Here is a 17,460-nt window from a genome sequence, read left to right as displayed (position 1 = left end):
AGAGTCAGAAGTAACTTGTGAGAAAATACTTCACAGAGAGGATGGTGAATTCATAGTAGATGGCATCCATGGGCAGACTGGATAGGCCATAAGGTCTTTACATAGTAACATAGTAGATGACGGCAGAGAAAGACCTGTATGTTCCATCCAGTCTGCCCAACAAGATAAACTCATATGTGCTACTTTATTTGTATACCTGACCTTGATTTGTATCTGCCATTTTCAGGGCACAGATCGTAGAAGTCTACCCAGCACTAGCCCCGCCTCCCAACCACTAGCCCCACCTCCCACCACCAGCTCTGCCACCCAATCTCAGCTAAGCTTTTGAGGATCCATTTCTTCTGAACAGGATTCCTTTATGTTTATCCCACGCATTTTTGAATTCTGTTACCGTTTTCATCTCCACCACTACCGCAGGAGGGCATTCCAAGTATCCACCACTCTCTCCGTGAAAAAATACTTCCTGATATTTTTCTTCCGTCTGCCCCCCTTCAATCTTATTTCATGTCTGACAGTTCTACCGCCTTCCCATCTCCGGAAAAGGTTCATTTGCAGATTAATACCTTTCAAATATTTGAACGTCTCTATCATATCACCCCTGTTTCTCCTTTCCTCCAGGGTATACATGTTCAGGTCAGCAAGTCTCTCCTCATACATCTTGTAACGCAAATCCCATACCATTTTTGTAGCTTTTCTTTGCACCGCTTCAATTCTTTTTACATCCTTAGCAAGATACGGCCTCCAAAACTGAACACAGTACTCCAAGTGGGGCCTCACCAATGACTTATACATGGGCATCAACACTTCCTTTCTTCTGCTGTTCACACCTCTCTCTATACAGCCTAGCAACCTTCTGGCTACGGCCACCGCCTTGTCACACTGTTTCGTCGCCTTCACATCCTCAGATACTATCACCCCAAGATCCCTCTCCCCATCTGTACATATCAGACTCTCACCACCTAACACATACATCTCCCGTGGATTTCTACTCCCTAAGTGCATCACTTTGCATTTTTTCGCATTGAGTTTTAATTGCCAAACCTTAGACCATTCTTCTAGCTTCCTCAGATCCTTTTTCATGTTTTCCACTCCCTCCCGGGTGTCCACTCTGTTACAAATGTTAGTATCATCTGCAAATAGGCAAACTTTACCTTCTAACCCTTTGGCAATGTCACTCATAAATATATTGAACAGAATCGGCCCCAGCACCGATCCCTGAGGCACTCCACTACTCACCTACTCACCTTTCCCTCATCCAAGCGAATTCCATTAACCACCACCCTCTGGCGTCTGTCCGTCAACCAGTTCCTAATCCAGTTCACCACGTTGGGTCCTATCTTCAGCCTGTCAAGTTTATTCCTCCCCGTGACCTCCGCTCACTGGACAAATCTCTCTTGTCGTCCCCCTTCTCCTCCACTGCTATCTCCAGGCTTCGTTCCTTTTCTCTCGCGGCACCTTATGCCTGGAATAAACTTCCTGAGCCTGTACGCCTAGCTCCATCTCTACCTGTTTTCAAATCTATGCTGAAAACCCACCTTTTCACTGTTGCTTTTGGCTCCTAGCCAGTACTCATTTGCCTCCCCCTTGTTCCTTCTCGCCCAGTATTTCCCTTGCCCTTAATTCTCTTGTCCATCTGTATTATTTTAGATTGTAAGCTCTATTGAGCAGGGACTGTCTCTCTGTGTCAGGTGTTCAGCGCTGCGTGAGTCTGGTAGCGCTATACAAATGTTAATAATAATAATAATTCAAGAGCCTCCTGTGGGGAACCGTGTCATAAGCTTTGCTGAAATCTAAGTAGATTACATCTATAGCACGTCCATAATTCAATTCTCCAGTCACCCAGTCAAAGAATTCAATGAGATTTGTTTGGCATGATTTACCTTTGGTAAAACCATGTTGTCTCGGATCTTGCAACTTATTGGCTTCCAGGAAATTCACTATCCTTTTCTTCAGCATCACTTCCATTACTTTTCCAATAACCGAAGTGAGGCTTACTGGCCTGTAGTTTCCAGCTTCTTCCCTATCACAACTTTTATGAAGAGGGACCACATCCGCTCTTCTTCAATCCCACGGAACGTCTCCCGTCTCCAAGGATTTATTAAGAAAAATCTTTAAGAGTCCCTGCCAGAGCCTCTCTGAGCTCCCTCAATATCCTGGGGTGGATCCTGTCCAGTCCCATGGCTTTGTCCACCTTTAGATTTTCAAGTTGTTCATACACACTCTCTTCCGTTAACCGTGCTATATCCACTCCATGCAACTAATTGCAACTGGGAACAATGTCATACTCCTACATTTCGATATGTCCAGTGAGTTTGACATGGTCAGCCACCAAATACTCTCGAACATCCTAGACTACTTCGGGATTGGAGGAAACGTACTAAGATGGTTTACAGCCTTCTTAACAACAAGAACTTATCAAGTGACTTTTAGATCAAAAACATCAACACCATGGAAACCTGAATGCGGAGTACCACAAGAATCACCGCTCTCACCAACCCTTTTCAACCTAATGATGACACCATTAGCCAAATCACTATCCGACCAAGGACTTAACCCATACATATACTGTATGCAGACGATGTCACGATATACAAGACATAACCAAAATCACAAATAAAATCACACACAGCCTCCAAACAATGAACTCATGGCAGGACGCATTCCAACTAAAGCTGAACGCAGAAAAAACACAATGTCTCAAAATACAACACAAACAAACCCAACACCATAAACACCCCAGACTACAGCCTTCCGGTCTCAGACAGCCTGAAAATTTTGGGAGTCACAGCGAAAAACACAGCAAAGAAAATGTTTTATTCAATGTGGAAACTTAAAAGAATTGAATCTTTCTTCTCAAGGGAAGTATTCCGCAGTCTAGTACAATCAATGGTGTTAAGTCATCTAGACTACTGTAATGCCATCTATGCCGGATGCAAAGAGCAAATCATTAAGAAGCTTCAAACCGCTCAAAACACAGCAGCCAGACTCATATTTGGGAAAACGAAATATGAAAGCGCCAAACCCCTAAGAGAAAAACTGCACTGGCTCCCATTAAAAGAACGAATAGCGTTCAAGCTTTGCACCATGGTCCACAAAATCATTTACGGAGAAGCCCCGAACTATATGTCAGACCTCATAGACTTGCCTAGGAGAAACGCAAAGAGATCATCACGCACATACCTCAATCTCCACTATCCTAGCTGTAAAGGGCTAAAATATAAATCCACATACGCGACCAGCTTCTCACGCAGCTGTGGAACGCACTACCGAAGGCCATAAAAACAACGCAAGACCTAACCATCTTCAGAAGGCTAATGAAAACAGATCTCTTCAAGAAGGCATACCATAAACATCTACCGTATTTTTCGGACTATAAGACGCACCGGACCATAAGACGCACCTAGGTTTTAGAGGAGGGAAATAGGAAAAAAAAATTTTTCCTTTTTCCCTCCTCTAAAACCTAGGTGCTCTGGTGCGTCTTGTCCGAGTTTTGGATCGCCGTCCCCTACTTACGCGATGCCATGTTCCCTGGTGGTCTAGTGACGTCGGGGCAGGAAAGAGCCCCCTCTTTCCTGCCCATCGCGCTGCTCTCCATGCTCCTGACTGCTTCCTGACGGTCTCTGCGAGATACAAAATGGCCGCCGAGAATCACGACAGACACCACCACCCTAAACCTTAAGTAAAACAAGATCTCTCTACAGTCGATGACCTAATGTAGATTATAATGCAGTTTATCACTCTGAAACCTTTTAGGCAATACCATAATTAATCTTCTCTACCATGTATGTACGCACATGGTATATATATATATACCATGATCTATTCCATATATGTTATGTTCCATGTATGTATGCACCATACACAATAACCTTTGCAATTCTACTACCCGAAATGGCATCCGCCATTACAGCAAATGTAAGCCACATTGAGCCTGCAAATTGGTGGGAAAATGTGGGATACAAATGCTACAAATAAATAAATAAATAAATATATACTTTTGCCAGTCAATTGTGGTCCTTCTCCAGGATTTTCTTCTGTGAAAACAGAACAAAAATATCTATTTAGCAAATTAGCTTTTTCTTCATCATTATTTTCATAGCGGTTCGCAGCATCTTTCAGTTTCACAATTCCCTTTTTAGTCTTCCTCCTTTCACTAATATACCTGAAGAAATTTTTGTCACCCCTCCTTACATTTCTAGCCATTTGTTCCTCCGCTTGCACTTTCGCCAGACATATCGCTGTCTTGGCTTCTTTCAGTTTCATCCGGTATTCCTCTCTGTGTTCCTGTTCTTAGGTTTTTATGTATTTCAGGAATGCCAACTCTTTAGCCTTTATTTTCTCAGCCACTTGCTTGGAGAACCATATTGGTTTCCTTTTTCTCTTTCTTTTATTTACTCTCCTTTACATAAAGGTTTGTGGCCATATTTATATCTTCTTTCAGCCTGGACCACTGTCCTTCCACTTCTCGTATGTCCTCCCAGCCCATCAGCTCCTTCCTCAGGTATTCCCCCATTTTACTAAAGTCAGCATGCTTGAAATCCAGGACTTTGAGTTTTGAGTGGCCGCCCTCCACTTCAGCTGTCATATCAAACCAAACTGGTGATGGTCAATGCTGCCCAGGTGGGCACCCACTCGGACATTTGACACACTATCCCCATTTGTGAGCACCAGATCCAGCGTTGCTCCCTCCCTCGTGGGTTCCGTCACCATTTGTCTGAGCAGAGCACTTTGAAAAGCATCCATGATCTCTCTACTTCTTTCCGTTTCAGCAGATGGAACCTTCCAATCTACATCTGGCAGAATGAAATCTCCCAGCAACAGCACGTCTCTCTTCTTTCCCAACTTTTGAATAATTGTGATCAGATCTGTATCTAGTTCTTCCAATTATGTCAGAGGTCTGTAGAAAACACCCACGTGTAAAGGTTCTATCATCTCTTTTCAAGGTGACCCATATCGCCTCTTCCTTTCCCCAGGTCCCTGTCATTTCAGTCGCTGCGATATCATTTCTCACATACAGAGCTACTCCTCCACCTTTACAACCATCTCTATCCTTCCTAAATAGATTATAGCCTGGTATGTTTACATCCCATTCATGGGAACCATTGAGCCATGACTCCGTGATTGCAGCAACGTCTAAGTCTGCCTCCAACATCAGGGCTTGAAGGTCATGAACTTTATTGCTTAGACTGCGAGGATTTGTGGTCATCGCTTTCCATCTACATTTCAGTGGAATTTTTATCTTCTGTTTAGTTTCTTGTTTAGTCTCACTTCCTGCTGTGTTGGTAAGAAGTGATTTGCTAAGATTGTTGTTTTCATTGCTTTCTTTTCTACTGACGCATCTTGTCTTTAGCTTTAGCTGGGGGTGACCACTTGAAGTAAACTGCCTCCATATGCCACCCCCGCCTTCTAGTTTAAATGTCTAGAAATATATTGTCTGAATTTCTCCCCAAGGATTTTTTCCTGCCTCAGTGAGATGCAGCCCATCGTTACAGTATAGTTTTTTGTTTTTTTCCATGTATTGCCCCATCCTCCTATGTACCTAAATCCTTCTTGGTGACACCAGGCTTTGAGCCAGCTGTTGAAATTCTCAGTACTTTGCAATCTTTTCTCTCCCTTTCCAAAGGTAGGTAGTACTTCAGAGAAAGCTATTGTTTTTATCAAAGGTTTTAACCCCTCTCCCAGCTTCTGAAAAGCTCTCTGCGTGGTAAGTGGGGTATTATTGGACAAGTCATTTGTTTTAGTTTCTTCTCTGATTATAGAGATTATTTGCTTGGTACTCCTGATAGCTGAAGAGCCTGGAAGGCATTTCACTTTGCATGGCCCCTTGAACTGTGTTTTAAAGATAATGTCTCTGATAATGGGATCCCCTAGTAGCAACAGTTTCCTGGTATGAGTTTCAACATTAGTGATTTGGGGGGGGGGGGGGGGGTCTTTTCTCTTTGGGTACCTTCATATCTTTTTGTTCCACCTTCATTGCTTTTTCTTCCACCTCAGTTCTATTTTCAGGCACATCACAGTGCTGTAATGGAGCAAAAGAATTCTGTAGGGGCAACACTTGTGAGAGCGGATGCTTCTGTGTCACATAACGAAGTCTGCTTGAGCCTATCGTGAACCATCTATTCTTAGGTGTTTTTATCCTTTGAGGCAGTGCCTTCATCTACCTTCATGTTTCTGCCTTCATGTATCTGCATTCATGTTTCTGTGTAAATGTCAGCCCCGCCCCTGCCCCTCTTCTGTGAACTCGACTCTAACATTTATTTTCTGTGCCATTTTAGTATATAGATTAACACTTAGGCACTACTGCCATTTACACGCAGAAGTGTACACTTACCCACATGGATGGCAGTATTCTATAATTTTAAGTGTAGAAAAGGTGCTTAAATTTAGGCAACCTGTTGTAAAATGAGGGGAATAGAGGGTAATTTTAGAAAAAGTCACCTAGATTGAAAAGGCAAAAAGGTGCCTATTTACAGCCTATTTTGTAAAGATACATAAGTGTCTATGGTGCTTATTTTTCAAGCATATAGACATCTCACGTACCGATTTTGAAATGTCCAAATACTGATTTTGCAAAGGCAGAAAAGGGACATCCAATACTGCAGTACATCCAGTAGCAAGGGGGCATGTTGTGGGTGTATTTTGGGCAGGATTAGGAAGAGCCTGAAATCTGAACATCCAAGAGTGATTTACCAATGTGGAAGAAACATCCATGTCTAAAAAGAAGTATGTCCTTATTTAGACTTGTTTCAGGTACATCCTGGGTACAAGGAGATGCCCTGATTGAGCAGCTCCTTAATTCCCCAATGGCTGCTGTCCCCCTCCCTCTTCCCAGAAAATGAAACCAAAAAGAGATACCAGCTCTCTGACATCTTGACATGCTTTTTGAAAGAGATGCTTTGAGAAGTTTATGTAAGTACGGGATGTGCAACATATCAGATTGTTGGTGACTTTTTTCTTGAATGTGACAATCCCGGAAGTAGGCAGGAGGAGGGGGTGTAACGCCTTGTTGTTTGTGTTCTGTTGTAGTGAAGATATCAGTACTTTTGGCATCATGATTTCTTAACAATTATTAAGAACTTAAGTTAAAAATTATTTTAAAATTTTTATATGTCCTACATATTGATATATTTCCACTTTATGTACTTTATATTAGTATTGGCGGTGGAAATATTTTTGGACCCTTTATTCTGTTGGACAATTGAATTATCCTCAACATGTCTGGCACTATATGTAGAGTGAATGAGGTGTGCTTGGGAAGTCCCAGGAATGGATCCCCTTAAAGTATAAATTATAGGTATTATTGCTGATATTCAACTGTTATTTGCATACCCTCTGATATTCAGCCAGCAGCAGATAGCGCCACTGGTGCTGACCCCAGATATTCAATGCCAGGCTGTATCCCGTGACTGGCATTTAATATCCAGTTTCAGTTTTGGCTGTGGCAACTTGGCTGGTTTAGCATGAATATTCAGTGCTAACTGGATAAGTGCTTAGCGGTTAAAGATAGGCCATATAAATAGTCGGCCTATCTTAACCACTAACTTAGCTGGTTAATGCTGAGTACTCATGCTAAACCGGCTAAGTCGCACGACATAGCTGGTTAGGGACTAGCCCCTAAATGCTAATATTAGTGGTTAGCCGGCTAAGCGCTATTTAAGCAGTAAGGAGTCATTCCTGGCCAGTTAAGTAGCTCTGAATTTTGGGCCCATAGTGTATATGTTTGGCTTAGATGCAGAAAAAGCATTATAAACCAGACATCTGAACCAAATGGATTCTATATAGGGTGCCCAAATTTGCATACGGATCTAAGATGTGCAAATTAATTAGCTAAAAAGCCATAAACTATATCTTCTTTTGGAGGTACTTGTTGAGCATTAATTATTTCCTGGTACTGGGCAGCTGCGGCCCATGTTCTGTTTCTGTGTACATTTGTGATTGATATTAAACTCCTCTACATGTATTCTCTTAGGATGATTGATGCTGGTTACTTTCCCTGTCCTATTTGAATTGGAGTTCCTTTCTGTTTCACTGATTTATATCAAATAAATTTTAACCATAAGCATAACCATAATTGGCATTAATTAGATTTTGCATGTACATCTTCCTGTGCACTATTCTATTCTCCGCATGCCTAAATCCCCTAGTGTGCAATTCAAAAGGAGGTGTGACCAGGGCCATGGTAAGGATATTTGAATAATTTGCACGTGGAGTTATAGAATAATGCCATTCCTGCAGCCAAATGCCAAGAGTTGGGCGCCTGCATTTACACCAAGTTTCAGCTAGCGTAAATACTGGCACCCAAATTTGGGTGTGGAAAGGGGCTCTAAGTACTATTTTATAAAGAGCGCTCAACTCAGAGCACTCTTTATAGAATAGTGTTATCCCACGGCTTCTATATAGCGCACCTTGAGATCTGTGCCGAAATCGAAGTATATTCTGTAACAACACAAGTAACTTAATTAGCTTAACAATTAATTATTACCTGAATTGGTTATTACTCTATTTACCATTAATTTTCTCTTTGCTTCATGTACAATTTCTCATTTATAATAGATTTTCTAAATGTTAAACATCCATAGTTATCCCAGTATGTTTATGATACTGTATTGTAAAATTGGATTCTTACAACAAATTACTTTCTTATTCATTATTCTTAGTTATGTGTCCAATACTGTTTATTGTAAGCCACATTGAACTGAAACTTGTTTGGGATAATATGGGATATAAATGTCATAAATAAATAAATCTCTCTATATAAAACGCACCACCAATGTTCTGAAGCCTCACTTTTCCAACGTTCTAAATATGAGGCGCCAGAGATCAATTTTTCATCCATGACTGTCTGCCCCGCCCACACGTCAAACGTGATGACCTCGTGGGCGGAGCAATGACACTCACAGACCGTGTAGCACGTCTGATTGGCTGAGTTGGGTGAAGCCAAGGATGACGTCGCCAGCACAGCTGCTCCTCAGCGTGTTTCCCTACTCCTCCCCCTGCCCAGGAATTCATGCAACTCAGCACCCCCCCTTCCGATACAAACACAAAACAAAACTCCCCCCACAATGCAACTCATTTTACAACTACAGACAACGCGCAAACACGAAGATCCGCCTCCTTTCCTTTCCAGGGTCACAGTTCAAATTCCTCAACTCCACCCATGGATCTCATTTCTCATCTACAGGCAACGCATGAGCACGAAGATCCGCCTCCTTTCCATCCCAGTGTCAGAGTTCAAATTCCTACAGCTTACCCACAACCCCCCCCCCCTTCCGATACCACAACTACTACTTATCATTTCTATAGCGCTACTACACGTACGCAGCGCTGTACACTTGAAACCCCTCCCCCCCATGCATCTCACTTTACATCTACAGGCAACGCACGAGAACGAACATCCGCCTCCTTTAAGTTATGACAGCAAGCAAGGAATCACCCTGACAGCAACAAATCACCCACTCCTTTTCCTAGCAACCAGGAAGAGATTTTGCAGCCAATCAACGATGGTCTTATTGTTGGTGCTCCTGCGCTCGGGGCTGACTACTACTCTGTGCTCTGAAGAATTGTTTTCGCGAGGCAGGGTTACAAATGACACAGCTTCCCCATAGCAGATTGGGAAACACTTAACATGATCCTTAAAGAAGCAACTCCTCCTCCCCTCTTCCAACAGCAAGCAAACCAGCCAAGCAAGCTCGCTCCTGAAGTGTTAACGTTGATGTGGCAATAAAAGGGTTAAGGGCTGCAGTCGCTGACATGGTACCATTGTGCTTCTGAGGGGGAGACGGGACAGAAAACACAGATTTCTTTTACATTCAATGTGTATTTCCCATGGTAACATGAAAAATACTGAGGGTTTGGTTGGCTTTTTAGTTTTCCACTTTGCAATTCGCTTTGCTGCGGTTCTGCTTCCTTGGGAAGTACTGTGCATGGTAAAGCACATTCAGCACTGCTTTTGCACTTAACCTGCAGTTCACAAAACAACATTTTTGAAAGCTTTCTTGACTGTCTCTCTTTGTTAAATTGTACAGCGCTGCGTAACCCTAGTAGCGCTCTAGAAATGTTAAGTAGTAGTAGTAGTTTTACCATGTGCTTACAAACAATTACTTGAAAGGAGTATTGACAATTCTTTTCCCAGCATTTCATTCCTGAAATACCTCAGTCAGTAATCTCTTTTCTTCACACATACTCACTATCGGTCTCACACAGTCTGTCTCTCTCTCTTACTCATACAAACACTCTGTCACAGTGACCGCCCCTGTGGTCCACACACACACACACTCTCTCTGTATCTCTCTGTCACACAATCACACACACACTCTTTCAATCCCTCTGTCTCACTTTCACACACACTCACTGTATGATTCACACAGTCTGTCTCTCTGTCTTACACACACTCTCACTCACACAAACACTCTGTCACAATGACCGCCCCTGTGGTCCTGCACACACACTCTCTCACATCAGATGGAAGGAGAGCAAGGGAAGGAGGGGGTCATGGAACTCAGTTCCACACACACACTCTCTGTATCTCTCTGTCACACAAACACACAGTCTCTATAAATGTATTCACTCTGCTGCTCCCCAGTATCTCTCCACACTCGTCCTTCCCTACACCCCTTCCCGTGCACTCCGCTCCATGGATAAATCCTTCTTATCTGTTCCCTTCTCCACTACTGCCAACTCCAGACTTCGCGCCTTCTGTCTCGCTGCACCCTACTCCTGGAATAAACTTCCTGAGCCCCTACGTCTTGCCCCATCCTTGGCCACCTTTACATCTAGACTGAAAGCCCACCTCTTTAACATTGCTTTTGACTCGTAACCACTTGTAACCACTCGCCTCCACCTACCCTCCTCTCTTCCTTCCCGTTCACATTAATCGATTTGATTTGCTTACTTTATTTATTTTTTGTCTATTAGATTGTAAGCTCTTTGAGCAGGGACTGTCTTTCTTCTATGTTTGTGCAGCGCTGCGTATGCCTTGTAGCGCTATAGAAATGCTAAATAGTAGTAGTAGTAGTAGTCTATCACACACACACAGACACACTCTTTCAATCCCTCTGTATCACTCACACACACACACACTCTTGGACTCACACAGTCTGTCTCTCTGTCTTACACACACTCTCACACACACAAACACTCTGTCAAAAAGGACCGCCCCTGTGGTCCTACACAGGGCCTCCTCCTTCCTCATTATACACCCTTCACTATTACTCCATCTCATTACAATACTTTAATATTAAATATTTGGTTAACAAAAAACAACTAATCAATATAACCTTGCTAGCGCCCGTTTCATTTGTGTCAGAAACGGGCCTTTTTTACTAGTAAATAAATAATGTGCTAATTGTCAATAATTAGAATTTATGCGCACAACTCATGCAGTGTGCCTAACTTCTAACGTGTGCAGGCAAAAAGAGGCATGGTTATGGGTGGAGAAACGGGAGTTTCTTGGGCATTCCAAAATTTATTTATTTTATTTATTTATTTGCATTTGTATCCCACATTTTCCCACCTATTTGCGGGCTCAGTGTGGCTTACAATACATTGTAAAAAGTGGAAGTGCAGTTGGTTGCAGTACAATTATGGGTTACATTGTGAAGAATTATATAAGACAGAGTAAGTTCAAGATATTCTTGGGGATCGAATAGTGGAATATAACAGGGGTGAGTTGAGAGGGGGGGAAAACATAGTCGAGGGAATAGGGAGGTCTGACAAATTTGGTCAGTAGGTAGGGTTTAAGAGTGGTGAGAGCGCGGGAGTAGAGATTCAGAGAGTGTATTGGTGCGTGTCTATGAGATTGCATGGGCTTTATGCGTTTTGATCCTTGCCGTAGATTTTCTCGAAGAGATAAGTCTTTAGTAGTTTGCGGAAGTCGGTCAGTTCGTAGGTCATTTTCATGCGCTTAGATTATAAAATATGGCTCAGGGTGTCTAAATGTACACAACGGGATTTATGCCATGTTTTTGTTGGTGTAAATGGACGTGCATAGTTTTATGTGCTGGAATATCAACTAAGCGTATTCTATATACCACGCCTAAATCTAGGCGCCGCTTATAGAATAAGCTTAGGTGGAAATGTTTTCTGTGCACCATATATAGAACATGCATCTGTGTGGTGATTTTTCTCCGGTGCCCAAATCTGGGCTCCATTTATTGAATCTGGGCCTATATTTATAAATACTGATATTTTGCTTTTCCATGTGCACTTTGCACTTAGAAGTGCTGATATGCAATGCTTGTATATATAAGCTATATGCACAGCAGAATATCTTTGTATACCTCTGTATTGAGTGATGCTGACTATAGGAGTAGCCTAGTGGTTACAGCACTGAACTGACAGCCAGGGAAGCCAAGTTCAAACCCCGTTGCTGCTGTTCTTTGTGATCTTGGACATGTCTCTTAACCCTTCATTTCCTCAGGTACAATCAAGCCCATTATGCATACAAATTTTTAGAATAAGGTTCTCAACCCAGTCCTTAGGACACACCCAGCCATTCAGGTTTTCAGGATACCCCTAATGAATATGCATGAGATAGATTTGCAGACAATGGAAGCCAGTGCATACAAATTTATCTCATGCGTATTGATTGTGGATATCCTGAAAACCTGACTGGCTAGGTGTGTCCCAAGGACTGGGTTGAGAACGCCTGGTTTATAATAATGGCATTTATGCATGTATGTGAGCACATATATGCATAAATGCTAAAATTCCCCTTAAACACTATTCTACAAATACCCACTTAACTTTACATAGCATGTACTTGAAAGGGGGGTGAAACATAGACAAGGCTCACACTTAACGCATGTAAATTTATATAAAATTTGCATGTGTATCTCTGGTATATGGGTGATAACACTTCCACCAGCTCTATGACTAGCATAAGTACTTGTGCCTAAATGTTAAGCACATATATACCCAGTTAGTCAAGTGTTCTATAAAGGAAGTAGGCACCTTGGTTCCTTAATAGAATAGGTATCTACCAGGCACCGTCTGGGCACCTACTTTTAGGTTCCCTGTTATAGAAATATCTTTGGGGGAAGGGGGAATCTATAGCAGGGCACATGGTAGGAGCCTGTTCTACCTACTTTCCTTTATAGCATACTAGTTTAACTGGGTATTAGAACACCTAAATCACTTACACCAGCCATATGCATTTCATTATTTTTTAATAAAGGTCAATAAATAAAGATATATGTATACATATATTTTTTCTTGAAATATGTTTCATCAGCCTTCATTTTCACTTGCATTTAATTACACATTTCTTTATTTTAATCTGTTTTCAGGTAGAGATTGAGAAACTGGACTATCATCACTATCTACCTTTGTTCTTTGATGGGCTTTGTGAGATGACATTTCCTTATGAATTTTTTGCTCGGCAAGGAATCCATGATATGCTGGAACACGGGGGAAACAAGATACTACCTGTTGTACCTCAGCTCATTATCCCAATAAAAAGTGAGTAGTTAAAGAATACCATTGGATTTATAGTGTTGCTTTAGAGCAACTTACTATTTCTTCATATACTGTAGTATATTGAAATCTGCTAAAGAGGAAAGATCATGCCATTTATAAAACCAAGAACAGGAATTCACCATGGCTACTTGATTGAGATTAATGCTTCCCTGCTCCTGAAGGTACACCTGTCTACATTGGTTTTCAGGCCTGCCACAGTGAATACAGTATTTATGAGACAGAATTTGTGTCCACTGTTTGCAAATCTATCTTTTCCTTAGCGTATGCAGCAGATTAACCCAGGAACTGGTGGGTTGTGTCCATCTACCAGCAGGTGGAGATAGAGATTACAAAGCTGAAGGCAATGATACCAGACGGCCAGCTTCTCCTTCACTTCAGTACATCTCTATCTCCAGCAGGTGGTGGACGGCGCTTCAGCAGCTCCTGGATTTGTCTGTTGGGGATACTCCTGGGTCCTGTGGGCCAGTTGAGTTTAGGGGTGTCTGGCTGGTGGTGCCGACTTTGGGGGCATACTCAGTCTTCTGGGTCCCTGCTTCACCCTTTCCCCCCTTGCCTCCCAGTCTTTAGAGCTCTAGCCTTCCTCACCAGTAAAAAAAAAACAAAACCCAAGAGAGCTCCTTTGCCTTCATTTGGTGTTACAAAACAAAACAGAAGATTTCTGACAGGACCGGGCAGTACAGGGTTTCCCCTGTCTTAGGGCCAGATGCACTAAACTTTAACGAGCCATTAACGAGCAAGTAGTAAACCCTGGCATGCACTAAAGACTTCTCCAAGCCATTTTCCGACGACGGTAGCAGCTAAAGAAAACGGAATGCAGATGAGCAAATTGTGTAGAAACCCTATTGTAATGAGATGCACTAACCTTTTCCGATTGCCTTAACGCTGGAAAATCTAACGAGAGGTCTGTACCTGTCGTTGGGGCTGCGCAGGATTGAAAAATGTCTATAAATGTTACAAAAAAAAAAATAGGTGAAAAAAGTGTTCATCAGGGACACCCTTTATGGACGTGCTTCACTCAGCTGAGAGACCTGTAAGCCTCTCACAGCGCGTTTAACTCAGCCCCCCCCCCCCCAAGGTCGCCGCCGCTGCTCCCCCCTGCATTGAAATGGCAGCTTCCTGCAGCCCTGGCCTCCCCGCCATCCTCCGCCCCCCCATGGCCCCCCCCCTGCCGACCCCCCCTAAGGTCGTTGTCGCCGCAGCACCCCCCCTCCACCCGCCCCCCTCCGTCTGCCACCGGGCCGGGCCCTCACAGCGCTTCTCACCTCCGTGTGAAGGCGCTGCAGCAAGCAACAGCTGATCGCTTCACTTTGGCCTTCCCTACTTGGAGGGAAGTCCGAAGAGAGGTGATCAGCTGTTGGCTGCTGCAGCGCCTTCACATGGAGGTGAGAGGCGCTGTGAGGGCCCGGCCCAATGGCAGACTGAGGGGGCAGGAGGAGGGGGGAGCGGCGGCGGCGACGACCTCAGGAGGGGCAGTGGGGGTGGGGCCACGGGGTTGCGGAGGATGGTGGGGAGGCCGGAGCTGCGGGAAGCTGTCATTTCAATGCTTGGGGGAGGGGGGAGCAGTGGTGATCTCGGGGGGGGGGGGGGGCGAAGGACATCCATAAAGGACGTCCATAGGCACAGCTCGTCTTTTTAAAAAATATATAGTGAAGGACGTACATAAAGGACGTCCTTGGCATGTGCAGAGCAGCAAGCATAACGCTTGGCTGCTCTGCGCATGACCGACCGACTGGCCGACTGTTTAACGATGGAATAGAGTGGAGGAGTGGCCTAGTGTTTAGGGTGGTGGACTTTGGTCCTGGGGACCTGAGGAACTGAGTTTGATTCCCACTTCAGGCACAGGCAGCTCCTTGTGACTCTGGGCAAGTCACTTAACCCTCCATTGCCTGATGTAAGCCGCATTGAGCCTGCCATGAGTGGGAAAACACGGGGTACAAATGTAAAAAAAAAAAAAAAAAGAATGCAAGTGAGCTACAATGAGCAGCTCATTTGCATTCCTATTCCTTGATGCATGCCCGTTCCTTACCGATTCGGTAAGGGAAGGGCTTTAATGATTTTTTAGTGCATCTTGCCCTTAGTGCTGTGCTTTCAGTCTGTGTGCCGGTTAGGCAACAGGCTGCTGCGTCTGTGGGACTCTGCTTCTCCTCTGGAGACACCTAATGTTCGGTGAGTCCCTGCCTTTCTCTTTCAGCGCGGGGGTGCCGTGCTTTAATATAAGCGACGCTGGCATTTGAAAGCTGTTCCCGCTGCAGTAGCAGATGCTGCACAGCAGGATTCTGTGTGGTGGCGTATTTGAACGCTGGGGAGGGAAGTGCTGAAGTTCCCCTTCCACGAGCAGTCTTTTTCCGCGCTAAAATGGCAGGAACACGCGCCTTTTTGCTGGCATGGCCCTCTCTTTTCTCCTGATATCAGCTCTGATCCTTTCTAGCCCTGCGGTCTTGATGTGGGCAGGGGGGAGAGGCGGCTTCTCCTAAAGGACCTTGTGTTCCATTAGAGGCTTCTGGTCCAGGGGATTCCCCTTTATTTTCTCCAGCCTTTGGTTTCCTTTACCAAAATCACTGGAGTCAGAAACTGTTTTCATGTAGCTGGGGCAGTGGCACAAATTCTTCTCAAACTGCCCCCACTATGCAAGGGGATCCAAGGAAAGAACAGAATTACTGTAAGCTGTTTCTATATCTTCTGAGCAGGATCTCCTCTGCTCTGGGACCCTTAATTTGAACCTTTCTTCTTAAGAGAGCTTGGCTTCAGTAGCCGTTTTCGTGATTGGGGGAGTTTTTATGCCCATCTCGGGCGGATGGGTTCTAGAGAGCTAAGTTTGCCAGAAGGAATCTGATGGTCCTGCGATGTGCCTTGTTATTTTTTGGATGCACGTCAGCCACTGGGGGCTTCTTTGGGGCAGGGGATTTCTGACCCCCCCCCCCCCCCCCCCACCCAGCCATTCCGACCTGTTTTTTCTGCAATTTGCTGAGGCTGGAGTGACCTTGCTTTCGGTTCCTTCTTTCTTTTCTGGCTGTGCATAAGTACATAAGTACATAAGTAGTGCCATACTGGGAAAGACCAAAGATCCATCTAGCCCAGCATCCTGTCACCGACAGTGGCCAATCCAGGTCAAGGGCACCTGGCACGCTCCCCAAACGTAAAAACATTCCAGACAAGTTATACCTAAAAATGCGGAATTTTTCCAAGTCCATTTAATAGCGGTCTATGGACTTGTCCTTTAGGAATCTATCTAACCCCTTTTTAAACGTCAAGCTAACCGCCCGTACCACGTTCTCCGGCAACGAATTCCAGAGTCTAATTACACGTTGGGTGAAGAAAAATTTTCTCCGATTCGTTTTAAATTTACCACACTGTAGCTTCAACTCATGCCCTCTAGTCCTAGTATTTTTGGATAGCGTGAACAGTCGCTTCACATCCACCCGATCCATTCCACTCATTATTTTATACACTTCTATCATATCTCCCCTCAGCCGTCTCTTCTCCAAGCTAAAAAGCCCTAGCCTTCTCAGCCTCTCTTCATAGGAAAGTCGTCCCATCCCCACTATCATTTTCGTCGCCCTTCGCTGTACCTTTTCCAATTCTACTATATCTTTTTTGAGATACGGAGACCAGTACTGAACACAATACTCCAGGTGCGGTCGCACCATGGAGCGATACAACGGCATTATAACATCCGCACACCTGGACTCCATACCCTTCCTAATAACACCCAACATTCTATTCGCTTTCCTAGCCGCAGCAGCACACTGAGCAGAAGGTTTCAGCATATCATCGACGACGACACCCAGATCCCTTTCTTGATCCGTAACTCCTAACGCGGAACCTTGCAAGACGTAGCTATAATTCGGGTTCCTCTTACCCACATGCATCACTTTGCACTTGTCAACATTGAACTTCATCTGCCACTTGCACGCCCAATCTCCCAGTCTCGCAAGGTCCTCCTGTAATCGTTCACATTCCTCCTGCGACTTGACGACCCTGAAT

The 17,460-nt window shown here is 44.1% G+C and overlaps 1 protein-coding gene across 3 annotated transcripts in view; it reads left to right on the top strand.

Moving 5' to 3' along the window:
* Positions 1 to 17,460, top strand: part of PACRG (parkin coregulated) — a 1,071,517-nt gene that overhangs the window by 538,688 nt on the left and 515,369 nt on the right. For all 3 annotated transcript variants that reach the window (XM_030198092.1, XM_030198093.1, XM_030198091.1), the window contains one exon: positions 13,287 to 13,458. In XM_030198092.1, coding sequence (XP_030053952.1) covers positions 13,287 to 13,458 — 172 coding nt within the window. The remainder of the gene's footprint in view (positions 1 to 13,286; positions 13,459 to 17,460) is intronic.

Source organism: Microcaecilia unicolor, chromosome 3 (genome assembly GCF_901765095.1).
Source record: "Microcaecilia unicolor chromosome 3, aMicUni1.1, whole genome shotgun sequence".
In the NCBI taxonomy this organism is placed as follows: domain Eukaryota; kingdom Metazoa; phylum Chordata; class Amphibia; order Gymnophiona; family Siphonopidae; genus Microcaecilia; species Microcaecilia unicolor.
This window is presented reverse-complemented; position numbering and strand designations above follow the sequence as displayed.